Source organism: Nelusetta ayraudi, unplaced genomic scaffold (genome assembly GCF_046127955.1).
Source record: "Nelusetta ayraudi isolate G7.1 ecotype Tasmania unplaced genomic scaffold, CSIRO-AGI_Nayr_v1 ptg000068l, whole genome shotgun sequence".
NCBI classification, from domain to species: Eukaryota; Metazoa; Chordata; class Actinopteri; order Tetraodontiformes; family Monacanthidae; genus Nelusetta; species Nelusetta ayraudi.
Genome location: NW_027466118.1, coordinates 1,098,781 through 1,125,936, shown reverse-complemented (window position 1 = coordinate 1,125,936; position 27,156 = coordinate 1,098,781). Strand labels below are relative to the sequence as shown.

General features: G+C 52.2%; 1 protein-coding gene across 3 annotated transcripts in view; it reads left to right on the top strand.

The window, feature by feature from the left end:
- The window catches only part of LOC142898540 (transcription factor COE1), a 59,516-nt gene that overhangs the window by 12,806 nt on the left and 19,554 nt on the right, over positions 1–27,156 (top strand). For all 3 annotated transcript variants that reach the window (XM_076041509.1, XM_076041507.1, XM_076041508.1), the window contains exons 7-10: positions 19,299–19,380; positions 20,202–20,343; positions 22,837–22,967; positions 24,349–24,475. In XM_076041509.1, the coding sequence (XP_075897624.1) occupies positions 19,299–19,380; positions 20,202–20,343; positions 22,837–22,967; positions 24,349–24,475 (482 nt within the window). The remainder of the gene's footprint in view (positions 1–19,298; positions 19,381–20,201; positions 20,344–22,836; positions 22,968–24,348; positions 24,476–27,156) is intronic.

The window sequence follows — 27,156 nt, the reverse complement described above, 5'->3', positions numbered from 1 at the left end:
CAAGGAAAAATTAGCACACGGCTCTCGGAATGCACGCCGGCGCATTTGAGTATGAAAACGTTGAATTGTTAAAGAGCTGTTTTTTTGGTTTTAGCAGCCAGGAAACCATGAGGAGCCCTGCTGGAAATGAGTATTTTTAGGGTGTTGTTGCGTTTTTTGTGTGCGTGTTTGCGCGTCGATTACCACGTTGTTGTGTTTTAATTCTCTTCCTATAAACCGAGCAGCTCTCCAGAGGTACTTAGGCTAATGCTTCCCAGCTGAATTCAGGTTAGAAAAGCTTTATTGGGGGTGCATAAACGTCAGCTTCCAAGTGACATAACAGTTGGAAACTTCAGGGTTTTCTTGACATGAGGGGAATTTTTCTTTTACAGGCCTCTGCCCCGCCTGCACTCTCACCCCCCACACCGTGCATTCTGCCTCGTCATTGCAGCCTGACCTAACCGCTCTTCTCGGACGTCTCCCTCCTCTGTGTCCTTTTGTGTCCGTGCTTCGCTGCGTCCCAGAATGAGAGGGTTCGGCCTGCCAGGTCTGACCCAAATGAACGCCGTCCTACTTCTGCCAGAGCCCCGTCAGACATTCTTGGTGTGGGAAATTGCAGGCCGGAGTAGATGGAGATAGTAGGGGATTTAAATAGACGGAAGTTATATTTACCATATGAAAGCCTCCACGTATGGAGCACGCGCTCGTGTGTGTGTGTGTGTGTGTGTGTGTGTGTGTGTGTGTGTGTGTGTGTGTGTGTGTGTGTGTGTGTGTGTGCGTACAGTCCCGCCCGCGAGTGAGGGAGCAGTGCCGTTCTCCAGGACGCAGCCAGCGACTCGCCCTGAGAGATGCGCTCAATTTGCTTTTTAAATGAGGCGTGAAGAGCGCGCACCTCTCAGCGTGACTGCTTCACATTTGTGATGTGCACGGCTGTTTGTGTGTGTGTGTGTGTGTGTGTGTGTGTGTGTGTGTGAGTGTGGCAAAAGCTTTGTTTTCTCAACGCTCTGATGTGTGCGGACAGTCTAGCGCGTGCCGCACTAAGTGCTCTCTCACAGCCGATGTGTTACATCGCCGCCGCAGCCGCCGCCCGTAATTGAATAGACACGGCAGCTCCTCTCGGTGAAGGATGCTCAGGTGCCCTCACCCCAGCAGGCTGAGCCAGTGTGTCATCCAGCAGCGGCAGCACGGCGGCAACACGGCTCCCGGCCGGCCCCGTTCCTCCCTCACCCCGCCTGCCTCCCTCCCTCGGCTCGATGATTCATTGTTTACAGATTATTGGCGCTAAGCGAGAACACAGAACGCTCACTTGATGCCAGCTCCTGGTGCCCCCCCCCCCCCCAACTCCCCCCCCCCCCCCCCCCCCCAATCCACTCGGCCCGCCGCCGCCGCCGCCGCCGCCTCACTTCCCACCAGCCAAACTTCCGTCACATCCCTCCTCCTCCTCCTCCTCCTCCTCCTCTTGCTCTGGTGGAGCTCCCCCCCTCACACCGCCTCCCCCAGGCCCAGGATGTAGGTCCAGGTGTCCAGGATGAGAGCCGGTGACCCGCTGTGGCCGAGCAAGATGTATCGCGGCGCTGATTGTTCTCCATCAATCCTGTCCAGGAAGAATGGACGGCTGGCCGGCCGCTGTGAGCCGGCGCTCTCAGTTTCGCACGCCACAATGGAAGGAAAGCCTGCCGCGGCATGGGGGAGACAGGGAGGGAGCGATGTGGGCCGTGATAGAGCACTCTGAAGGCGCTCTCATTCTTGGATAGAATGTCTTTCCCCCCTTTTTTTTTTTTTTTTGTTTTTTTTAATCCTTTGTCGCAGAGCTGGGGTTTTTTTTTTCTTTCTTACTTCTCTCCAAAAAGAAAAGGAAAATCTCACATCACTTTATCCAAGTTCAACCTTTCTATATCCGCTCCGGCAGCTTGAGTTGCATGACATTGAGCTCGACTAATTTGAGCTGCGGTGTTAAGAGACAAAAGGGAACCTTCAAGCGGAGTGTCTCCGCCGTAATTAAACGTAAAGCAGCCACGTCGCCGCGCAGACAATTATGGTCAACGGCGGCGCTCGATCAAAGGGACGATACATATTCTTACTTTCCTAATATATTCTTCTTCTCTTTCTTTTTTTGTACTTCTTTTGCATTAATCATCGACAAATGAGACCGGAGCACATGTCACCGTTCCACTTCAAACGCGCCCGGGCTGAATTTAAAGGCCTTTGTTTGTGTTTATGTAACTGATGAGGGGAGACAAAGTAAGGCGTAGGCAATCGACTGAGACACTTTGTTGTTCTACACCACCTCACCCCCTCCGTGTGCGCCGCCGCCGCTAACGCTGTTTGTTTACCGAGTGGCTTGACCTCGCTGGGAGGAATGTTCGCTCGTTTCCTTTTCTTCCGCGCTCTCCTCCCGTGTGTTTGCCTCTCTGATTCTCCTCCATCCATGTTGCCTCTCTCCGCTTCATCTCCCTTTTCTCGATCTGCCCCTCTGTCTATGTGTCTGTTTCTTTGGTCCTCCCACTCAAAACACCAGATTTAACTCTGAAGGGTGGTGGGGTTTTTTTCCCTCCGTCTTCTTCTTCTTTTTCTTTTTCTCCGTCTTTTTTTTTTTGTGGTTAATCACACTTGGAATCTTCCCGCCGTTTGAACATCCTTCCCTCGGCGGCGGCGGCGGCGACGACAGCGATTCCTCGATATCTCCAACTGTGCACGCGGGAGAGTGTCACGCTAATTATCCCGGTTATTGGCTTCCCCGACGCACAGGCTGTGATTTACATGAGGTGACATTTAGTTCAAACATCCAGACCTTTGCACCCCTGCTTTTTTTTTTTTTTTCTTTCTGGCAAACAATTAACCGCGCCGCATTCTCTGCTGTAGCCTCCTTCGCTGCGGCTGCACCGCTCCCTCGCTCCCTTCCTCCGGCTATTGTCTTCGCAAAAACAAGGGAGGATTTACTGCCAAAATTTGCGCGGGGTGTGCGCAGAGGTGAAATTGTTGGTGTTGTTTTTGCTTCTCTTTTTTTTTCTCGCCCCCCCCTTCCTCAATAACAAGCGATTACTCGCCTTGCTAATTGAGTGTTTGCGAAAACACTTGCGGCGGCGGCGGCAGCACGACTTGCAGGCCAAAGCGTTTGCGATTGCGCCGCGTTTAAATCGTGTCACATCCCCGCAACCGGAGGACAGCCGGGTTCCAGCGACGTTTCTCGCGCTGACCCCCTTCGGAAAAAGGAAAAAAAAAAAAATTCAATGAAACACACTATTACACACTCGTGCCCGACAGACGCCGAGAGCCCGCCCGCACGCACGCGCGGCCGCCCGGCTTTTAAGCGCGGGGGGAACAAAACGGCTCGAGCTTAATGAAGCGCATCTCTCCTCTGTCATGACGGCCGTGTTAGCATGACAAGATGTTTACACGCGCAATCACGGCCGCGCCTCTGATGCGGACCGAGATGAAAGAGAGATGAGAGGCGGAGGGAAGCGCAGGGGAGGCAGAGACGTGACGGTGAGCCGTCGGGCGCCCGGCTGCTTCTTCCCTCTTCTTGACAGGAGGACAGTTGCAGCAAGTTTTCCTCCCCACTGAGAGCCGAGGGGGGAAGAGAGCGAGAGGATGAGTTAGATGGATGGACAGCGAGCGAGGGAGCGAGCGAGGGAGGGAGGGGTGGGAGGAAAATGTTCGGAAAAAGGGGGATTTCTTCTTCTTTTCTTTTCCTTTTTTTTTCAAGCGCAGCCACAGTCTTCGCTCCACGGCGGAAAACAATTAGATGGGCCCGCGTCCCCTTGTCCCGCAGTGTGGATTACAAATGAGCAAACCTGGCATTTATCACATCACTACAAACATTTATTAAAGCCGGTTTCCCCCCCCTCCAAAGCTGCAGAGATAACAGTGGGTAATTGCAGGGACTGGCTCTATTAGTTAAGTATGCCTAATGTCACTGCCTCAGAGCATTAATGGACGCCGTCGTATTATGCTCCTGCGCTCATTACCACCCCGCTCCCCTTCAAACAGATACACACACGTATTCGTGGAACCCTCTGCTGCTCCCCACCTCCTCCTACACCCACCCCCCCATTGACCCTGCAGCAGGAGTCTGTGCCACTCTAATGAGAAATGGAAAACACTGCTCCGCTAGCTCCAAGACACACACACACACACACACACACACACAGAAGTACGGACACACACACACACGGCGGGAGCTATTACAAGGGGACAGAGGGGCACAACAGTATAATCACACACGCCCAGGGAAACAATTGTGCCGTTATCAGAGTGATCACATTATAAAAGTTTAATAAACACCAAACGGCCTAATGGTGAATTAGCCTGCATCTGCCCTGTGTAGTGCCAGGCTATAATTAGTGATTTAACGGAGACAAACAAAGGTTTTCAGCCAGAGCTAACAGATTTTCGCTTGGACATAAATTATCTCTCGCGTGTCCAGAATTAAAAGGGAAAGCGTGGCTGCTGCGATTTATAGGGTTTTTTTTTTTTTTTCACTCCTCTCTCCCTCCGTGGTCTTGACTCTTACTCAAAGTCACACACACACACACACACACACACACACACACACAGAAAGACAGACAAGAGACACAAACGAGAGAGTCACTCAAACACAGAGCAGAGTTTTTGGCCCTGGCCCCAGTCTGCTTTTTCTAAGTGGCACTTGAGATGTGTATGGAGAGAGGTGGATGGGTGCTTAAGATTGTTGAAGGAGGAGGAGGAGGAGGGGGAGAGAGCGGAGGAGCGGGGGAGGGGATGAAAAGAGGGAAAGCGACGGCGGTGAATGAGTGACGTGAAGTGAGTTAATCAAGGCGACGGGGTAAAGAAGAAGAAGGAGGGGGAAAAAAATACTCTCCGGCGGGTCTCCAGGGCAAGGAGGAGCACTCGTCTGTGTTTTTGAGACCTGTGGTGCTCAGGTGCCTGTGGTGAGCTCGGCACGACGCTCGCATTGACGGTAAATCGATAGCAATTTATAATTTAGGATCACAAGGACCTATCACTTTTTATAGCGGGGCCCCACATCCCCGGCCCATCAATATTACATCAGGGATCCAAACTCTCAGCCAGGACGAGAAAACGGCTGAGGAGAGGGAATATGGCTTTGGTCCAGTGTGTGTGCGCGCGTGTGTGTATGTGCGTGTGTGTGTGTCTAGGGGGAAGTGTAGGTGGAGGTGGGAGGAGGGCATCTGCTGAGGTTGTAGAAAACATGGCTTCAAGCGAACACAAATGTGCAAACGCACAGCCTGCCTCAGAGGTGTGTGTGTGTGTGTGTGTGTGTGTGTGTGTGTGTGTGTGTGTGCGTGTGTGCGTGTGCGTGTGTTTGAGTGTGCACGCCTGCATCTGTGTGACCGCCTTTGTCACTGTGTGTGTGTGTGTGTGTGTGTGTGTGTGCGCACACTTACCAGCTGAGTGACAGTTTGGTATTGATCTGTGGGAGGCCCTGGTGTCATTAGACCCAGTATGGACCAGCAGGCACACATGGAGGTCAGGGCACAGAGTTGTGTGTACGTATTTGCGTGCGTTTATGTGCGTGTGTGTGCCTGTGTGTGCCTGTGTGTGTGTGTGGTGAGCAAGAGTGGGGGGGACCAAGTGTTCAGTAGTGACAGGCTCAAGCCTCTGAAAGAAAATCAATGGTGTCATAAGAGGAAGGTTTCCTCCAGCCTCCCCGGCCCTCGTCCTCCTCTCCTCTCCTCTCCTCTCCTCTCCTCTCCTCTCCTCCTCCCCTCATTCACCTCCCCCTCTCATCCTTTCCCCTCTTATTCTCCTCCTCCCTTTCTTTTCGCACTCTCCCTCCTGCCGGCTGGCGACAGGCCACTCCTTCCCTCATTCACCCCTCTTCTCTTCCCTTCTTCCCCTTCTTCCTTCCCTCCGCACCTCTCCGCTTGTCCTCGCGCTCCCGCTCCTGCTGGCTGCCTTGCGGGTCAGGACGGGGGCTGCATGCGTGATGCGTGGATCAATCTGTGGGGCGATCCCGGCAAAAAAAAAGGGAGCCATTAGTGACAGAAGTGATCCCGGATCAGCCCTCATTAACTTAAAGGGCATGGGGGCTGTTTGTCCAGATAAAAGAAATGACCCCAAACCAGGACCAATTAACTGGGAGGGCAGCGACCGGTTTCGAATTGACGACGTGCGGCTTGTTGTTTTGTTTTTGTTTTTTTGCTGGAAGTTTTATTCACCCAGAAACCGATTAGACTTTGTTTTCCTGCGAATTTAAGCTGTCCCTCAGTTATTTATTATTAAGCGTGAGCACACCAACACTCACACACACACACACATACACACACACAAACACACATGGGGCAAGCCTCCACCTGTTCTCCACTCTCCTCTCTCGCCTGAGGGGACCAGTGTGGTAGATAACAGTTTGAGTGGGCCTGCTGCAAAACACTAATCAGACCTAACACCGCCTAATTAGCACAGAGTCCACTGATTGGCTTACAGCAATAATTAACACAGGTGAGAATAATTAGCTCCCCATAGACCTGTTTGTGCATGTGTGTGCATGTGCTTGCGTGCGTGCATGTGTGTGTGTGTGTGTGTGCGTGGAGGATGTTATTATGCAGCCTCGGTCCCCTGTGAGGCTGAGAAGGCAGAGAGGAGAATCAAACTCATTACTGAAACCAGGCCAACCTGTGTTAGGTGCTCCGCTTTCCCACACCCGGAGAACCAGCCGTAGACAGGACCCCACCTCCCATCTCTCTCTTTCCGCGTGCGTGCCTGCCTGCCCGTCCGGGGCGTTTGTGTTTCTCTCATCTCCCCCCCCCACTCGCACCGTTCACCTCAGCCCGCCTTCAGCCTCCCTTCTTTTTCTTTTTTTTCCCGCTGATATCCGAAGGTGCATTTGAGGAATCTCACCGCTAGGCGAACCTACCCAGATGAGATCAAACATGGACACGAGGTGGGGGGGGGTCCATCTTTCTATCGCAGACCACCGCTGGTCCGCGGTCTGCTTTTATCTCCCCACCAAGCGCTGTCTGGAGCTTGACAATTGTGCGAACGCGAATCTGGGAGGGAGAGAAATAGCTGCCGGTGATTGTTTTTCTTCTCAACGCCACAACCGATCCCGAATCCCCAGCCCCATTAAATTGTACATTATACGTTCCATGAACCGCCGTTAACTGCTTCCCCTGGATGTATGTTTCTCTCTTAGTGAACGGGAGAAGAAGTAGAGATAATGAGAAGGACGGAGGACGAGGACAGACAAAGACAAGTGGGAAAAAAAAGGGGGGGGGGGCAGTGATTCGCCAAACGGGACCGGGCCGTCGTTCGTCAGTCTGCGAGAGCAGCATGGAGTCCTCCGTCTCGCTCTCCCCGGTTATTTTTTGCCAAAGTGCCGGCGTCTTTGATCAGGCCGACATCACAGGGAGGAAGACGGGCACGCAGGCATCGGGAGGAGGGGGGGTTAATATTGGAACACAATTGACGGCTTGTCACTTTTTAGCTCCCAGGCACCGGCGCCGCAGAGTAGTTAGTTAGGTGCTCTCGCAGAAGGGAGGCAGACGAGGGTAACACACACGCGCTCGCACACACACGCACACACTTCTCACGAAAGAGCTTTTTTGACTGCTAAATAAATAACAAGCGAGGATGTAAATTGGTGTTTTCCTCGACTGTGTGGCTGCTGCTGGGATGTATTTTGCATGTCAAGGCATTTTAGAGTGGTTTACGAACAGACTGGGGGGGATTTAACCTCTCCGAATTACACGCATGCACACTCAAACCCACACACACACACAGAGGGGAAAGGGGAGTAGGAATATTTACCTGACCACAGGTGCGTCGCGGTGGTAGTGCAGTGCGTTCAGCTTGACTCCTGCCACCCCTCCACCTCCTCCCCCCCCCCCCCCCCTCCTCCTCCTCCTCCACCTCCCCGCAGCTCAGCTCTCCTGCTGCACTATTGTTCTCCAGTCAGCGTGCGGGGCCCCGGAGAGACGCCGGGGGTGACAACAGACTACAAGCGCGCTCTGGTAGACAGTGGGAGTCGGGAAGCTCATTGTTAGTTGACTGATCTCCAGTCTGAGGTTTGACAAGCATCCCATGTTCGCCTGGATTGTTTGTTTTTTGTGTTTGTGTGTGTGTGTGTGTGTGTGTGTGTGTGTGTGTGTGTGTGTGTGTGCGGTTTTCTTTTTTTTTTTTGGCGGTTGCCGCCTTCGTGTTCACTCCTTGCAAACGCCTGTCTCTCAAAAAAAAAACAAGCAGCGGCAGCGGCAGCGAGCGGCTCTGTCACACACATGGCGCTTCCGCATCACACCGACCGTCGGGATGTATGTGGAAGCTTAAATGGATGTACTCAAAGGCAGCATAAACGCACATGAGAGCTGTTAAAGTGGTGTTTACGGCAGACATTTGCATAGCACTCTCTGCCTCCTGTCCTTCCCACACACACACACACACACACACACACACACACACACACACACACACACACACGCTCACATTCATTAGCTCGGCGTTCTCCCCCTCGCGCAGTCCCGACAGGCCTTCCTGGCTGAGGGAACAAAATGAAAGAACGTTGATTGAGGCAAAACAAGGAAGGTTGTTTTTTTCATATTTCCTGTTTCAATAATTAATATGCATGAGTTTTATGGCCGCTTAAGATGCAATCAATTATTCATTAACAGCATGTTAATTGCATCCACAGTCGTGAATTTTTAACCAAACACTAAATCAATGGGGTCGAATGAGCAGCAGTATGGACATTTTATGAGCTTTGGCAAAATTAGGTTAGAGCTTTAATGAAAGACGGCAGAGGAAGAAAGGACGGCGAGGTGGTGGTGGTGGGTTGGGGGTTCGACGTGTCCGAGTTTGGGCCGGGAATGGCGGAATATGAATAAGTGTGGTATTGTTGACCGCTAACAGTATTGTCAGGGACTCTTTGGCTTTTCTGCCAGCTTTGTCTCTTTATTCTCATCTTCCCCCCTTTTTTTCTCTCTCTCTCTCTCTCTCTCTCAAACGGACAGGACGTAATCTCCTCATCTCTGCCCACTGTAGCCGGCCCCCTTTTTTCACTCTCAAAGACTCCAGACTCCTTTGTCCTGGATCTTTGTGTACTTCTGTGTCTGGGGCTGCTCCTGTTTGTGTGTGCGCGCGTGCGCACACTCGCATATATATATATATATATATATGTATATATATATATATATATATGTGTGTGTGTGTGTGTGTGTGTGTGTGTGTGTCACAGCGGTGTCTGGACGTTGACATTTCTCTGCTTCGATAACCATCGCGCCCTCTGTCCCTCTGTCCCTCCAGCCATGACGCAGGGTAATGTCACCTGTCAGTCTCCAACTCCTACTTACAAGCGCTGTCCTCCTTAACTCCCCTTTCGCACATGCACCAACCCCACCGCCCACCGCCCACCCACCGCCGCCGCCCGTCCGCCACCCTCCCGCCCCGCCCCGACCCTAACTGCTCCTGCCCGGGACCTCACCTGGGGAGACAAAAGCCCTCGCCTACATCTGCCCCCCCGCCGACTCCTTTTGTCTTCCTCCCCACAACCTCATATGACTCCGTATCCTGCTGCTCTTTCGCTGCCTTATATCCAAATGGCAGCCCCACCGCCCCCACCGCCCCCATCGCTCCCCATCGCTCCCCACTACCATTTTGCCCCCAGCACTCTGGAATATGGAGCAGGAAGGCAAAACACATCGTCGACGGGGGGAAAGTCAGCAGTTGGGAGTTGAGGTTTTTTTTCCCTTTTTTTTTTTTTTTTTTTTTTTTGTCTGGATCCTGGTACTCACGGTGCCTGTTTTCAATTACTCTCCCGGCCCAGGCGGGGTGGAGGTTTATGCGTTATATGGGAATGTAATTGACTATAACTGCCCTCTTAACATTAACCAGGTGTACTGGCTGAGCGTGTGAGATTAGGCCCCAGGTCTTGGCCGTTGTGGTGTGTGTGTACGTGTTGTTGATATATTTATACCCTGCCTCTGAGAGGTGCTGCCCATTAGCACAGCATTTAAAGCTGACATTCCCCACCACCACCACCACCACCGACGTCCTTGTGTGTGTCTCTGGGTGCATATACTCTGACTGGCCTTGAGTTTCATCAAGCACGTGCAACTGTGTTTGCATGGGAGAATAAGAGGGGGAACGCACAGGAGAGGGTGATGATTTGGTTTGAAGGTGGGGGGGGGGGAGCGTGGATACAGGATACAGATCCAGTCCGCTTAAAAAGGGGAGGGGAAGTGCCTTTACAAGGGCAAAGTCAAAATGGGCCCATTCACAAGGCTTGACACGCTGTGATTTGTATGTATAGTGCTGTGCAGCCCGCGGCGCACTAGCCCAGGGGCTATCGCTGACACCCAGGCCAGAGCAGGGGAGGAGGCGGCGGCGGCGGAGGAGACCAACGGGGAAGCGTGCAGGGCAGGAGGAGAGGGGCATCAACAGGCTGTCAATCAAGCCCCAGCCTCAGCCTGTCAGTGCGGGATACAGAGGGAGGTGGGGGGGGGGGGGGGGGGGGAGTCCCTGGGACCCCGAGAGGAGAAAGGAAGAGGAGGTGCAGCAGAGACGTGATGAATGTCTGTCTGTCTCGGCGACTCGGCCCCTTGATTTGATATTTGATAGCGAGCGTTTTGGCATTTGAATGCAAATCTATTTTGATTGTCCCGCCGTCTGACCGCACGAGGGGGGGGGGTTTAAGGGGAACCGGCGTCGGGGTATGCGTGTGTGTCACACAGAGAGCTGGTTTCAGAGACTCATGCAAAGAAGACGGCGGGAATTATTCAGATGTATTGTGTTACTCACCAATTCACCAACATTAGGCCCTTTTTTCCCCCCCTTCTCCCTCGCTCCTCAAAGCAATAAAATAATATTTAATCTGAATACATGTATGAGATTACCGGTCAAACTTTGCAAAGCTGAATAATTTTGCCTCAACATCGCCGCAGTGGCTTTATTAATGTGGGTTTAAGGGGGGGCATGGGGGGGGGGATGTATGCATCCTATGCGTTACTGCGTGTGTGCGTGTGTGTGTGTGTGTGTGTGTGTGTGTGAGCATCCGGATTGGTGTGCGGGGATAATTATTTCCCCCCCCCACCAGCTCGCGTGGAGGATTATATTTAAAAGCGAGCATGCCAAGTAGGTAGACAGACAGACAAACAGATAGACGGGCGGATAAAGGCGGCATTACTGCAGTATGGAAATGTGAGGCTCAGTTCCCTCCCAATTAGAGCGGTGACTTCTGAAATGCCATAATACCCATTAATTAGCAGCCTGCTATTTTCTCACTGATACGGCTAATTAGTCTGTGAGGCTCTACACTATCTGGACCATTATTACTGGGTTGGAGCCATGCAAATACGCCGAGAGAGACACACACCGCAAACAGAGGAGACACGCACGCGCGCACGCACGTACTTGTGTTCACCGTCGGCGTGCGCGCAAAAAACGCCGGCGTGTCTGCGCGCGCGCCGCTCTCGCAAGGAGAAGTGATACACACGCGGCGCACATTTGCAACAATTTCCCACAGTTGAGTGACCCTAATTTAAGTGACACCATTATGCGCTTCAGTGGCAGCGCCGGCGCAGCATGAGAGAGTTAATGGCGAAGGAGGGGATGTTGATGAACGTTTACAGAGTGGCCGACCCTCTCCTTCACTTGTGAAGCGGTATTATAAACTGATAAGGCAAACAGTGGAGGGAACAGCAGGGGGAAGTGTTACAGACCCCCCCCCCCCCACCCCCCACACACACACACACACACACACACACACACCCGCCGCCTAATGACTTGGCATGCATGTGTCCCCGACTCTGTGTGTGTGTGTGTGTGTGTGTGTGTGTGTGTGGCTCTCCCTCAGCCTCGACAGTCCATCAGTGTCTCCCGTCGGACAGACGGGCCACTGACACAGCACCACGAGGCCAGGAAACCTTTTCAATCACTCTTACCCCCCCCCCACACACACCCCCACCCCATCCCTCCTCCACCCCTAAACTCCCCACCCACCAGCACAGCCAACCCCCCCACACCCCTTTGTCAGGTGGCAGGAGGCCGTGATTGATCTCCTGTTTTCCCACAGCGGTGGAGCAGTAGAGAGAAGTTCTGTCGCGTTGGGAAAAAAAAGGGAGAAGAAGAAGAAGGATAAAGTGGAAGGCCTGACAGCCACTTTTATAAGTTTATTAATCATCTTCATCAAGAATACAGCCTGGGCCCTGCTGCTGCTGCTGCTGCTGTTGGTTGTGTGTGCGCGCGTGTGAGTGCATGTGTGTTTGCACACACACACACACACACACAGACACAGACACACACGCGTGCAAGTGTGTTCACACGCGTCGCAGCCCGATGAACTTCATAAGTGTCCCATCACCACTTTAATCAAATTACTTATGAACCAAAATTGACAGTTTTCATTAATTATAAAGGATTATTCTAATTGCGATTCAAATTTATTCATTTAGAACAGACGGCATTCAGTAATGTTTCAGGAAATTTGCATATTAAATGGAGAGGCTAGGCCATTAGCGATGCTAATGTATGCATGATTCCTTATTTTGTGATTGGTGGGCCATATGTAGCAGGCTGGGGGTGTGCAGGTGAAGAATCTAGAAGGAGCGGTAATAGGTTTGATAAACACCGAGGGATACCACGGCTCACACACGCACACACATGTGCACTTCTCGTGCACACATATGCACACACATTGTAGCACGTTTGCAGTGTTTGCTATCAATCTCGCGCTCTCTTAGCGCCGTCGCTTCCCCGTCTCCTCGCCGTCGCTCCCACACGCCGCTCCCACATTCCTCCCTCAAGACCCATCGGAGGGAACAACTTTTCAGCCGGGAACAAGCGGCGGCGCACTAATTAAGGTTCTGATTTCTGATCCTGCCGCATTTAGAAACGTAACCTTGAGCCCCGTGTACGGCGCGGGCTATGATTTAACACGCCGCCTTTAAATGGAACAAAAAAAAAAAAAAAGAGGGAACTTTAGCAAGCGGCACATTCATCCTGCGCAACGCACGGGTCTCGTCCCCCCCCCCCGCCCGACACCATGCTCTTTATCAAGCTATATATAGCGGATGCATTATGCATTAAGTGCAACACGCGCGCTTAAATCAACACTATTCCCATACAAATACATCGCTCTTTAAACTAAGGCGGAGGGGAGTAGCGGTTATGGGGTAAATGACTGCGCCGGCGAGGCGCGCAAGGCGGGCAATAAGCACACCATCACACACACACACACACACACACACACACACACACACACACACACGCCCGGTCACACACACCCTCCGGCGATGCAGCAGCGTGTGTCCGCGCGGGCCGGCGGTGACAGGGGCCATTATTCACCGGTCAGTCCCAGGAGGGGCGGGGCTTGAGCCGGACAGGCCAAGCACGGCGTCCCCGGCATGGCAGGACGGCGCTGAGGTGAGCCAGGACCAGGACCCTTCATTACTCCTGTGGTGCCGGGGTCCTGGCGCCCCACCCCCGCCCACCCCCTCTTTGTCTCTGTCTCCATCAGATTAATGGGCCAGGCCCCGACAGAGGAAGTGTTTCAATCAGCGCCGCCTGCCAAGCTTGTCCATCACCCAGACAGCGTCTGATTCACCATGGCTTTGAAACGCACTCACACACACACACACACACACACACACACACACACACACACACACACACACACACGTAGACAGACATATGCGCGCATGCACAGATGTTTATTCTGGGCGCCACAGGTACCATGAGCCACCGGGGGGCTACAAGTTGCCGAACCCGCCGCGGCGGCCTCCCGCTCCTCCTGTTCCTCCTGCTCCTCCCGCTCCTCCCGCTCCTCCTGCTCCTCCCGCTCCTCCCGCTCCTCCCGCTCCTCCCGCTCCTCCTGCTCCTCCTCACTGCCTGTCTCTCAAATGTTCCCCTTTCGCAGGAATTTTTCCTGGTTGAATTTTGAATGATCCTTTTCGGAGGAAATGGATGAAACACAATTGGTTAAGTGTCTCTGGGACTTCTGTCCCCAAGCTGGGGCCGAGGCTCCGAGGGGGAAGCGAGGCAGCGATCCCTCCCTAGTGGCGGCCGCTCCCCGAGCGCCGTGGCGGCGGCGGCCCTGCTCGCCGTCCCTGACCCAGCGTCTCCCTTCGCCTCCTCCTCCTCCTCCCCCTCCTGGGGTCCATTTGTTCTGAGAAATATTTTACAACGGGGGCAAATTCAGCTGACATGACATGCACACACATTGAGCAGTTACCAATGAGGAGGAGGAGGAGGAGGAAGAAGATGGGCGAGCAGCGGATGAATTTTTCAGCGCAGTGAGATGTTCTATTTGAATAAATCATGACACTTAAGATAGACATGAGGGCAATATAGAGGTGCTCACTGCTACTTTGTGCAGCAGCACTCCGAAGGAATGGAGCAGAGTGTCTGCGTGTGTGCTTGTGTGTGTGTGTGTGTGTGTGTGTGGCTCCCTCTGCGTTGTTTCCATGTGTTCAATATGTGCCCTTGCACGATCTTGGTTCCACGCTCTGTTTTTCCAGCGTTGCTTTGAAGGATCTTCACGAACAATATTAGCGTGACACCGCTCCGATGTTCCCTCTCCCGGCAAACTGGGACAGCGCACCGCTGCACTGTTCCAGCCCCGGTGTCCGAGTCCCAGGGCCAGACCCGGAGAGACAGACCTGGTTCTGGATTATTAATGTCCCCCCCCTCCCTGTAGACCCGGGGCCCCCACCTCTCCCTCAGTGCCCCCCTACACCCCTGGGGTCAGCCTGCATGGCTCCTGGTGCAAGGCCCCCCTCATAAATCTCCCTAAATTAGTGTGTGTGTGTGTGTGTGTGTGTGTGTGTGTGTGTGTGTGTGTGTGTGTGTGCGTGTGTGCGTGCGCGCCTCAAACATATAGTGCATGCAGGGAGACAGGTCACCACAAAAAAAAAAAAAACAAGCCAGTCAGGCTCCTGGCTGAAGTGTCAGTGATGCATGGCGGAGAGCGTGAAGGAGGGAGTTGCAGGGGAAAGAAAGTATACGAGAAATGAAACACAAGCAGAGGGAAAAGAAAATACACAAAGCAAAAGTCGAGCGGGGGGGAAACTGATTCTTTACTTTAACTTGATCTGCCCCCCCCCAACCCCCCCACAGCCTCCTACCACCACCACCACCCACCCCCGCTCCACCCACCCCGAGACCTTATATTTGCTTACTATTATTTACATTTAATTTGAAGCCGCCTCTGACTCGGTTAGGATCGACTTCCTGAGCAAATCTCCGCCACTTAATTGCTGACGTGCAGGATCCGCCATCCCTCTACCTGCTCAGATTAGTTCAACATGTCCCACGGTGGTGGGAGGCCACGGGGAAGTGCTGTTGTGTCACTTAGTTAACCCCGGAGACAAATGGCTCCCCTCCGGAGCGCAGTGAATTACACACCTCATGAAGCATATTAGGAGCCAGACACAGTGCTTTTCTTCGGGAGATGATCTGTATGGCAGCAATGGATGGAGGAAGAGGAGGGGGGGGGAGGAGCGGAGAGGAGCGCGGCTGAGTTATGGCATCACCCGCAGCCATTTTTACAGCGCCCCGGCGTCGGAACAGAACAGAGACGGCAGACAAAGGGAGGGGCGAGGAATAAAGGAGTGAGGCGCGAGGATGTAGAACAGCTTGTAACAAAAGGCTCGAGAGGAGGGAGACCAAAGGCAGAGTGAGATGAAACCGGAGGAAGAAAAAAAAAAAAAAAGTTCTGAAACTTATCTGCGTCGCGTCTGACAAGAAGAAGGAGAAGAAGAAGAAGAACGTCTCTGCCTCATTTGTTGCTAATGCAGGAAAATTATTAGGGAATACAACAACAACGGCCCCTCGGAGGCTTTTCCTGCCGTTCGCTAATCGCTTATACAGTCTTTATCGCCGGGCTAATAATATTTAGATGCTACAGGGATTACTTAAAAGTTGTGTTATAATTGCTTTCCCCGTGTAGTTTTTTTTATGGGCCGGGCGTGATTTTGTGTTTAATTGCTCCAAAGTGACAAATAATGCCCGTTACGATATGATGAAAGTGTGAGATCATTAAATTACGGCGGCGAGCGGCGCCATGTGTTTATTTGTTTGCCTCTCCTCTTTTTTTTTTTCCACCCTCCTCCCCCCTCCCCCGCCGCCGCAAATTTACGCCACGAGGCTTCAAGAGGCCAAGCACTTATTTACACAAATTCACTTCCACACCATTCCTGGATTTGGGAGGGGGGGGGGGGTAATTACATGAGAGCAAAATGGTTTTATTTCATTTAATCTGGCCGCTGCGGCAATTTGCGCCGGCGATATTTGTATCTGTCGAGTAGACAGAGTTAAACAGCTTGCAAGCAGCGGGAGTCTCGAACGCAAGCAAAGGGCAATCATCAAAACAACAACATATGCAAGAGGCGGCGGTATTACAGCCGGCAGGCCCAGAGAGGCTTTGAGAAACAGTTTATCTCCACTTTCACTGATTTACTGATGAGCATGATTGCTTTTTTTTTTTTTTTTAACTATTTTAACATTTTGCATGTTTAATGTGTTTTTTTTTAAGCTTGTCGAATGCAACAAGAGTGAGCGCTAAAGCAGTCCCAGGCTTTGGTTTGTTTTTAAATCAAGTTTGAGGGGGGAAAAAAATGCAAAAAAATATTGAATGAATGAAAAGCAGCAACTATGGGGGAAAAAATGTACAAAGACTGGGAATTAATTTGACAACTGTGATCTAGTGAACAGGTTTTCGAACAGCGCCGATCAAATAAGCAGATCAAATGAGAGAATTATGTCCTATCAGCAGCTCTGTGCCCATATTTACTGGTCAGCTGTCAATCAGATTATCCCCAAATCCCTCAGCCACAATCTCTCGCCGCGCGTCGCTCTTCCTCCCTCCGTCTAAACATGCAAAGAGGTGGTCTTCGCCAACCCCCCCCCCCCAGCCCCCCGACCCCTCCCGCCTCCCGGGGAGATGAGATGAGGCACCGTGGAATCAACATCCTACAGTTTTGTAACGCTTCCGTGCGGCTGACTCCAGACACCTTAAATGGAGTAAATAATGAATCAGATGATCCACGCGTGCGGGAGATCGAAGAGACACGTTGACATATGGCCGAGCGAGCGAAGCATGCTGACAACTCCGGCTCGCTCTCGTCCTCCTCCCTCCTCTTCCTCGAGACAATCCACCTTCTCCACCCCAACAAAACTAAACTTCAACTTTGCGATTTAACCTCCCTCTCCGGTCGCCCTCTGACCCCTTCCTCACCCTCGGTTATCCACCTCCTTATCAAGCGTCTGCCGGTGAGGAGGACCTCGGAAGAGCTGGAGGAGGAACCATTGGGGAAAGGAGCAGGATGGATGAATTAAACAGGAGGTGCTGAGAGGGACGGAGCAGCACACTGGACCAAGTGGATGTGGTTTGCTGCTGGATGCGAGGAGAAGATGCTCTTTGACCCAGAGGAGATAAGAAAGTTGGGAGACCCTCAGCCTTTGGGGTCCAACAGCCGCCATAAAAAAGAAAAAAAAAATCCATCTCTCGACGTCATGAATAATTGAGATATTGGCCTACAGCCTCTAAAATATACAGGAGGTGGTCTGTGTCTCCTTTTGGATTTCACATCCTCCACTACGTCCTTCTCTCTGTCTTTATATCACCCCCCCACACACACACACACACACACACACACACACACACACCCCTCAACTTCCTCTGGCCTTCCCCTCCCAGACTTGGCCCCCTTTTTTTGTCTGCGGCGGCGGGATTGTAAATCAGAACACAAACAGAGCAAAGAGGAAAACACCAGCAGCAGCGGCGGCAGAGGGAGTCAGATGCTTCGTTAGCTCGTCAGATCGTGCGAGGAGCTCAACTCCCGAACCGGCGCAGTGGCAGCAGCGGCGGCGGCAGCGGCGTCTACCACCAGCCAGCTGTCACGCCTTTACAAAAAAAGTTGTCGGGGATGAATTCTCCAGTTCTTGCGTTACATCAGATGCTTGTAATGCGCGCGGCAGAGGGCTGGCCCCTTGAAATGAGACAGAACTCTGGGCGCTCCATTTATCATCTTTGCTGTCTTGGTTTTTTTTTTCATCCTTCCTTTCTTTTTCTTTTTTTCCTCGCATAGATGAACCAATTGTCCAGGGCACACTGCGCTCGCTGCGCGCTGCGTTTCTCCTGACGTGTCTCTCTATTGTGTGCGTGTGTGCGCGCGCGTGCACGTGTGTGTGTGTGTGTGTGTGTGTGTGTGTGTGTGTGCGTGTGCGTGTGCGTGTGCGTGTGCGTGTGCGTAATGCATTCGCTCAAGCATGGATATATCTGAGGCGGTTGGCTCCAAACGCGCTGCCCAGTGCAGAATCCCAGCCATAACAAATGAACACAGGCTAGAAAATAAGACATATGAAAGAAAAGCTGAGCAAAGGAGTGATTCTCTCTCTGGCTAGTGGAGATGTGTATTGTAAGCAGTTTCAGCTGTCAGCACTACCTCAAAGGGAGGAGGAGGAGGAGGAGGAGGAGGAGGCAGGAGGGTGAAGAGGAGGAGGGAGGAAGGGGCGGGATGTTGTACTTTTATTTTCCCTCTTTTGAGGGTTCCTGTTTATTTGTACACGACGCTGTTGATTTTCCCGGGGTTCACTTGATTGTTTTTTTCTCTCTCTCTTTCTATAAGAGACAGGAGGGGGGGGAAAAAAAGGAGAAGTTGTTCAGCTTCGGGGCCTCGGGGCGGGGCCAGAGAATATATATATAATCGACACATCGCCCTGTGTTCTGCCTCTCAGGCCTTCTGGTGCCCTCCTCCTCCTCCTCCTCCCCCCCCCCCCCCCCACACCCACCCCCCCCTCTTTTACTCCTCCGACCCCTCACCCCTTCCCTCCCTCCCCTCCACCCCGCTCATCAAGTATTGATGCGGGTAGCCATACTTGCCATCTCAGCCTATTAATAATGCATGGCAGGTGCTGTTGATGTGGTCCCTCGCACTGAGATTGAGGGGAGGCAGCAGCGGCAACACCGCAGCCGCGTGGTAGCTACAGCGCAGCCCCGTCACGCTCTGCAGCTGGTTGGGGGGGGTGAGCGGGGGGGGCGGCGGCGTCTGCTACCCCCCCGCCCGCCCCCACCGCGCTATTTTATGGGCGAAGCGGTGACAGCGGCTCAGAGACGGATATACAAGGTAGCATCTTACTCAATATCCCCGAGCTGTTATTGCAGCCAGAACTGCCTTTGTCATAAACAGCTGACGGATGATGAGGCCGGCGACGGTGCCACGAGCCGTGGCGGCCGCCCGCCCGCCGCCCGCCACTTTATTTGTTGTGTGATTTGTACTTTGTAGAGAAGCTACATGCTTCAGCCCCACCCTCCCCACCCCCTATGGCAGACAGCTGCTCCGTCACCGACTCATTTGCTTTCCTGTTGCTGTCTCTGCCTCCTCCTGCAGGTTCTTCCTCAAGTTCTTCCTAAAGTGCAACCAAAACTGCCTGAAGAATGCAGGGAACCCTCGAGACATGAGGCGTTTTCAGGTGAGACGCAGCTGCCAGCGTGCCTTTTCTTTTTCTTTCTCTTTTTTTTTTTAACAGCATGCGTAATGGACTCGGCCCCGACTTCCTGACTTCCTGCAAGTCTCTTTCAGGATTGTTCTGCAAAAAAAAAAAAAAAAAAAAAAAAAGCCGCAGGACACGCAGGAGCATCCTGCAATTGAATACAAACCATGCATTCACAATGTCTTCATCACGTCAGGGCTTTTTGTGCTGTTCCAGAAAAGTGAGTCAATAGAGTAGTACGCACTGTGAAAATAAAACAAAATAGTGTACATAGTCAGAGGAAAAATAAATGAATGATCAAAAACACTGCAGTCGTTACGATGACACCATGAGCAGCCAATTAAAAAAATAAATGAAAAGCCACTTTCACACAAAGTGTCCACAGTGGACTCGCATTTATTTAAGTGTGAAATACACACAATCTATGGAGCAATAAAAGGAAGGTAAAAATTAGATCATTTAAAAGTAGATATTGGATTTGAATAGATCAGGTGGCCAGAAACGCGACTCTAAATTTCCTGCTTTATGGCTCTGTGTCTTAAGTGTGCCGTGCCTTTAAAGAGGCAGCTGGGAGCCAGTGTAAAGATGATGTCAGTTATGTGCTCTCAGCTTGTTTTCACAACAGAGAAGCACAATTTTGGCGTAAAAGAGGGGTTGGAATGGGACGCGGTCGATGCTGCTCCAGCGAGTCATTCTTCCAGCCGGTTTCCTTCACCGTGAATGTCGATTGCCGGGCAACAATGATCAAATTTGCAATGTGTTCAATACTATTTTGCTTTATCCCCCTCCTCCCCCTCCAGGTGGTTGTTTCAACCACGGTGAGCGTGGAGGGCCACGTCCTGGCCGTCTCCGACAACATGTTCGTGCACAACAACTCCAAACACGGCCGCCGAGCTCGACGACTGGACCCGTCGGAAGGAACGCAGTCCTACCTGGAACACGGTACTCCGCCGGTCTCCTCTTTGTCTCCCCCCCACCCTCCCCATGTCTTTTCTCTCTGTCTGTTCGACTCCACTTCTTCTGTCTCCCTCCCTCCGCCCCCTCGCCGTCTGGCTCTGCACTCAGCCCCGCCTCTGTCTCCACTCCATCCCCTCTCAAACCTGCTCTCTTGCCTTTCTTTCTTATCTCTGTCCCGCTTCCTCCCCAGATTCTCAATTTTCCTCCCTTGTAGGGTTTCTAAGTCGAGCTAAAAGAGGCGAGAGTGGTAGCTAGCGAGTCTCTTGTCTCTCCCTGGTGGCTTGCTCCCCTCAGGTCTCTGCCTCTGGGCCTTCTACACTACCTCGCATAAGCACTATGTGTCTTATGAGGTCTGTTCTGCTTAAAGCCAACACTGGCTTTATTTCCTCGGAGACCTGCTTTTATCCTCCAGCCCTCCATCATTCTCCATCCCTCAGGTTTTCAAACACACCCATACACACACACACAGAGTCAAAAAAAAAAAAAGAGACGGCCCATGCGCCGCACACACACACACACACACATCCGCGTGCGCAGTCAGACCCAAACCTTTAATACTTCATAATGACATGTGCACATGATTTAGGAGCCCGCACTGATTCCCAACTCCCTAATCCAGTTATTTTCTCATTTCGATTTCCCAGACATTGAATAAGAGAAACATATTTTTTTTTTTTTCTTAGAGGGAAAGTCAACCTCGGGGATGATAATGACAAAAAAAACTTAAGAAGGGATTTACATGATGGCCTGCTGTAGATTGCATTAAGATTGAATGTTGTGGTTAAGTCTTTCTAATGACCGTTCTCGGGGGGTGGGGGGGAGAGAGAGAGGTGGACCGCTCGTCCCCGACTCTGCCCTCACGTGCGATTAGGAAAAGTTTGTAAGCGACGAGGCATATCGGAGACGTCGCGGAAATCTCACGCGGAAAGTCGAGCTCGTCACAGATGCACCCCCCCGTCGCAAAGAGATTTGTTCCAGAACCCCTCCCTCCTTTTTCTCCCGATTTTCTACGTTGGAGACGTCACGCATGAGGAAAAAACATCAGGAGCGGGAGAGAGGGAGGGAGGTGGCGTGACGTGAACATCGCAAGGGGTGAAAAGTGTGCAGCAGCATTAGGAGGAGAAGAGGTTACCCCCCCCACACACACACACACACACACACACACATCCCGCCTTTTTTCTTTTCTTTTTTTTTTTTTGCATTCTGCTGTGTGAGTTGGAGCGCAGCTCACTGCCCAACTTTGGGGGCCCATTTCAGGCAGTAATAGATGAGCAGCGCGCAGAGTCGAACAGATGGCATGGAGGAACACCCCAAAGTATAATCCTATCACATGGATTCACGTTCCACCATCTGGTTAATCCACATACACACACACAGAGACACACACACACACACACACACACACATTCGCACATGGAGCGCGCGTAATATCAGCGGCTGTGAAAAGGAGGCATCTTAGGCCGTGATTACGGCCACAGATTGCTCGCTCGCTCGCTGAACGCTGATCTCTGCAGGCGTGTCACAGGGCTAAATATCATTCCAGCTTGTTGGGGAAGATCAACAGAGCAGGGAGTGCAAGCAAAGAGCAAAGGCTAGGCTTCGGGGAACAAAAAAAAAAAAAGAAAAAGAAAAAAAAAGAGTCAGCCTAGTCTAAAGTGGATTATGCCGCTTTACAGAATTACAGCATGTCTGACAAGCTGCATATCTGTTAAGGAGAGGAGATTTAGCTTGTATAAACATGTATTTTTTTTCCCAGTGCTGCTCTTTTTTTCCCCCTTCAATCACAGCCAGTAATCTCTGAGCCCATAAAACCACCAGATAAGGTCAAAAAGCCCCATTGAATACCAGTTATTGAAAATGTGGTTTTATTGTTGTTGTTCCATGAACCGGGTATAAAAAGACATGGAGAATATGCTTCCAGAGAAAAAACATTGTGTTCTTGCAAAGCCGCATTACAAACATCCCCGGCAGCAGCGGCGGCAGAGGCGGCGGCTGTGGCTGACGTGACCCCCGCATGGTCATGTGCCCCTGACGCCCCCACCACCGGGGCCGGGCTCGGGAGGAGGGCTAAGTGTTTGGCTTAATGAAGGCGGCGTATTCAGAAGGCAGAGCTACTGTTGGCTCGGCGCTGCTCCCCGGTCGCGTGGCCTTTGATCAGACACTCAGCACACCTGACATTTACACGCCTGCACGCTTTGCCGCGTGTCATAAAACAAGCGCACCGCCGCTGCCCTCACACACGGGGCAGGGGTGATGTTTAATAACGGAGCGCGTATAATCACTCTGATTAGTATTCCTCGCTCACCCCGACCCCTGGGAGAGAGGAGAGGGGTGATGTGTGAGAGACGGCCAGGGAGAGGGAGCGAGAAAAAAAAAAAAAAAAGAGGACAGCACCCAGAGATGATAGCATAGACCTTTATGGCTTGTCATTAGATTGGGTGGCGTTTAATCTTTTTTTTTTTTTTTTTTTTTTTGCAGCAACCCCAAGCATCAAGGCCATCAGCCCCAGCGAAGGCTGGACCACAGGGGGCGCTACCGTCATCATCATCGGAGACAATTTCTTTGACGGCCTGCAGGTCATCTTCGGGACCATGCTGGTTTGGAGCGAGGTGAGTCGCCATCTGGTCTCCAGGAAGAGCCGGCCAGCGAGCGAGCAAATCAATTAGCTCTCTGAATCAATTAGTCCATTAAGAGGTGGATGAATTAACGTTTTAAAAAAAAAATCAATCCATATTTCATGTCGTTTGCCGTAAAACGGCCCGGGCATTAAGCGGTTTCGGCTTCCCGGGTTTCTCGTCAGCGCGCGTCGTAAAGTTCCGCGCGTTCGCTGAAAAACCCCGACTGAAAGGCATCGCAAGGACTCGCAGCGGCTCGCAGCGTGCCGCCATTGTCATCATAGCCGAGAGACAGAGCGACTATTAATTGCAGGCCCGCTCTTTATCCAAAATATTTCAACAGCCGGCCGTTTCTTTTCTCTCCGCATCAGGTCCTGTTTTTCTCGCCTCTGTGTTTTTTTTCCTCCCCTGCTGTCTTTTATTATCTTGGTATCTGCCTCCACGGAATATGTGCGCGCAGTACAGTACGAGTCCCTTTGTAAGAAGCATCTGCCACATGACTAAAATGTAAATGCACTGCGTGTGTGTGTGTGTGAGAAATTGAAGGTCACTGCGCACCGCCGCTAAACAGCTTTCTCTTTAGTAAAGGAATAATTCTATAAAAAGCTCTTATATTATCTCGCTGCGAGGTGAGTGGGGCCAGACAGTGGTAGAATGAAAAGCGCAGCTAAGTGAGCAATGAAAGGGACAGTTAAAACAACACTCGCACGCCCGTGCGCTCGCGCGCGCGAGTGCGTGTGTACGCGCCAGGCGCTTGGCAGGCGGCGGCGTTGATAGCTTTTGAGCGCGGCTAGCTTTGAGTGCTAGTTCACCGTAGCGTGCGGGGGGAAAACGAGCACTCGGCGAGGGTCTCATCTGTGTTTTGTCTTGTTGCCGTTTCCCTTCAAAGGGCCTTCAGCGTGCACACACGCGCGCACGAGGCCTATAGATACTCTTCCGGCACAGCAAGCCTGTTTAAGACTCTGCGGCGCTTTAATGTGGCTTAACGGGAACGAGACGCGCCGGGCTGACAGGGACGGCTCGAGCGGAGACAAGCATATTATGCCTTTTGCTTATGCCGCCTAATAGACGCGTTTGCAAAGGCAGGTGTGTTTTATTCATAAACACATAACGGCGCCTGAGCTCCACTAACAGGGCCCGTGTCAGTGTTGATAACTGCACGGTGACATTGCCTCAGGCTGCGGGGCCACAGGAGGGCCCCGACGCCGGCGCGATACTTTCAGGGCTGATTATACACAAAGGAAAAGTCAAAAGCCACGTAGGAAAAGCCAAGCTAGCCTCCCCTCCACCCACTCCACCCCCCTCCCTTTGCAGTTCATGTTTGCGTATAAAGTTTCACTATATTAATCCCCTTGTCCTGTCTGGCTTTGCGTAGCTGATCACCCCTCATGCCATCCGAGTGCAAACGCCGCCGCGGCACATCCCAGGGGTGGTGGAGGTCACGCTGTCGTACAAATCCAAACAGTTCTGCAAAGGCACCCCCGGACGCTTCATCTACACAGGTAGGCACCAGCAAATACAGCTGTCATTCTTTGCTTTTACTTCAAGGGTTATCTTTTTTTTTTTTAAAGTTTAAAGTTTAAAGTTTAATTTCACGGGTCTCTCAGTTAACACAGCCCATGAAACACAACACTCATAAAACTTCGGTCTGCCACATTTTAAAGCAAACAAATTGGATTTGTCACCGCTAATTTAGCCACGTGCTACAGCCACAGAGCAAAACTGCTGCCACTGACGGCAGGCTCACAGTCACTTCCTGTTTTTCTCCTTCTTCTTCTTCTTCTGCGTCTGTTCATGACAATGAGCAGAATAGCAACACTCACTTCCTGGTTTCATCACAGCTGAAAGGAAGGACCAGGCCATTGAATCCGGGGACAATTTTAAAATCAGTTCAAAACGCCGTTGCAGTTGTAGGTCAGAAATATGGATGAGGGAGATGAAATCTTAATCACTCAACTGCCATTCAATTTGTAAGAAAAAAATGAAATGCCACCTAGTGGCTTTAAAGATATTTATTTCTGCCTGAAAGCAAACATGCAACATCCAGTGTCTCTTTACGCATGTGTTCCTGGGTAGGAATGTGCTTGCTAAACAATTTCACCAAAAATTCAATAGCCACCACTCAATAGTTCAGTGAAGTAAGGCCTACTGATCAGGGTAGGAAATGTGTTTGCCCTCTTTTATGAAGCAGGTGAAGGTCAGGGGGGAGGTTTAACCTTTTGATTAGTGGGATTATTGAGATTTAACCCTGTCAAAGGTGTGATTCACTGAGAAAGAGGTCCGTTCGGAGGGGGGGGGGGGGCTGCGGGGTCGCTACACGGTAGCGGGAAAAAGCAGAGCGGGAGATTTTCCATGAGAGCATATCGCCGAGGACTTTCGAAGCCTCGCAAAACATATAGAGCGGCGGGGAAAAGTGGGCGTGAAGCTGTGATTAACCGACACGAGGCCGCGGCTCCCCCCCCCTCCCCCTCCCCCGGGGGGAGACGGGGAATCATAGAAATCTGTCCATAATCTCAACCACTGATAGACTTAGGCGGTAAGCCTCGGCTAGCATTGCCAGCGTTTGACAAAATCACAATCGAGAGGGAGCGAGGAGGGGCAGGGCAGGGGGAGGGAGGAGGAGGAGTCAGGAGGGGGAGGGAGGGGGAGAGCGCGTGTCAGGTCACAGCCGTTCGCGTATCCTGCGTCTCATGTGTGTCCTAATTACTGTGCATGGACAGAATCCATCTCCGTGGGTCACAATTACGCCTGTGCGTGTGTGTGTGTGTGTGTGTGCGTGTGCGTGTGTGTGTGTGTGTGTGCGCGTGTGTGTGTTTTTGTGTTGTCCAAGCCGTCGAAGAGGCTGCCTGTGTTTTATCCATATGTGTGAACGCAGTCCAAGCACGCACGCTGACAAGTAACTACATTACCAAGACAGAGGGCAGGTGGGCGGGGCAAGCCTTTTGCCATCCAACACCTCTCACTCTGCCAAGCGCGTGCAGCCACGTGTGTGTGTGTGTGTGTGTGTGTGTGTGTGTGTGTGTGTGTGTGTGTGTGTGTGTGGGTCCCTTCTTTCTTTCTTTTTTTTTTAAAGCGACCAGGCGCGTGCGTTTGCATAAGCGCGCCGCGCTCTCTCTCTCTCTCTCTCCCTCCCTCTCTCCCCCTCTCTGTCCCTCTCTCTCCCTCTCTCCCTCTCCCCCCCTTGTCACATCCACTTACTCGGGAACTCCTCTCCCATCTCTCCTGCTCGCTCTTGGCCTTTTGTGTGCATGGGAGGTGGGGTAGGGGGCGCACCAAGGAAGGAGTCTCAACAGGTGAGGGTGGGGTTGCGAGTCATGGACAGAGCCAAACACACACACACACACACACACACACACACACACACACACACACAGATGCACAATGTGCCCGCTGCTGCTGCCTGCCAAGCGCTGGCTCTTTAACGGCGATGCGGTCGACCTTGCTGCTGCCTGGCGCCCTCTGTGGATGTTCTCGCGTATCTCTGGCTTTCCTCTCATGCCCGCCCACTTTACTGTTTTTTTTTTGTAAATTTTTTATTTAAAAAAAAAAAAAAAAAAAACATTCTAGTCCCACTTTGCGAGAAAGAACCTGAGTGGACGACGGCAGCGGCTGAGAATTTGGAGCTGAATGAAAGCGAGTGATGAGAGAGGGAAGAGAGGAGGATGGATGGATGGGTGGGTGGATGGATGGATGGATGGAGGGAGGATTACCATGGGCCATGTCGCCCTCCTGGGCCCGCTTGGCACCAGTCGGGGCCCAGTTGCCAGTGGGTACTAATCACGGAGGATTGGCATCGCCGCGTGGCAGCTGGCAGCGAGCGCACATAAACACAGCGCCGCGCCGCTTGCACTTGCGTACGTACCGCGCGCGCACGCGCGCACACACACACACACACACACATATGTGCACCCTGAATTGCATTGGGGACAGCTGGCATTGCTAATCAACTTCAGCTGAGGAGAGGAAAGCGAGCAGCTCACAGACCTAATTAAGTCGCCGCGTTCCCCCCCCCCCCGATTTTTCGCCGGCCGCGGCGTGGACACGTGCACGCCACCCCTGTCCGTAGGTTTGCCGCCTCCGCCGCTGCGTGGCCCGCTGATGGCGGCGGGCGAGGGGAGGGGAAAGAGGAGGGGAGGCGGAGGCCTGCAGAGGGACTTTTTTTTTTTTTTGCCGGTGCGGAGGA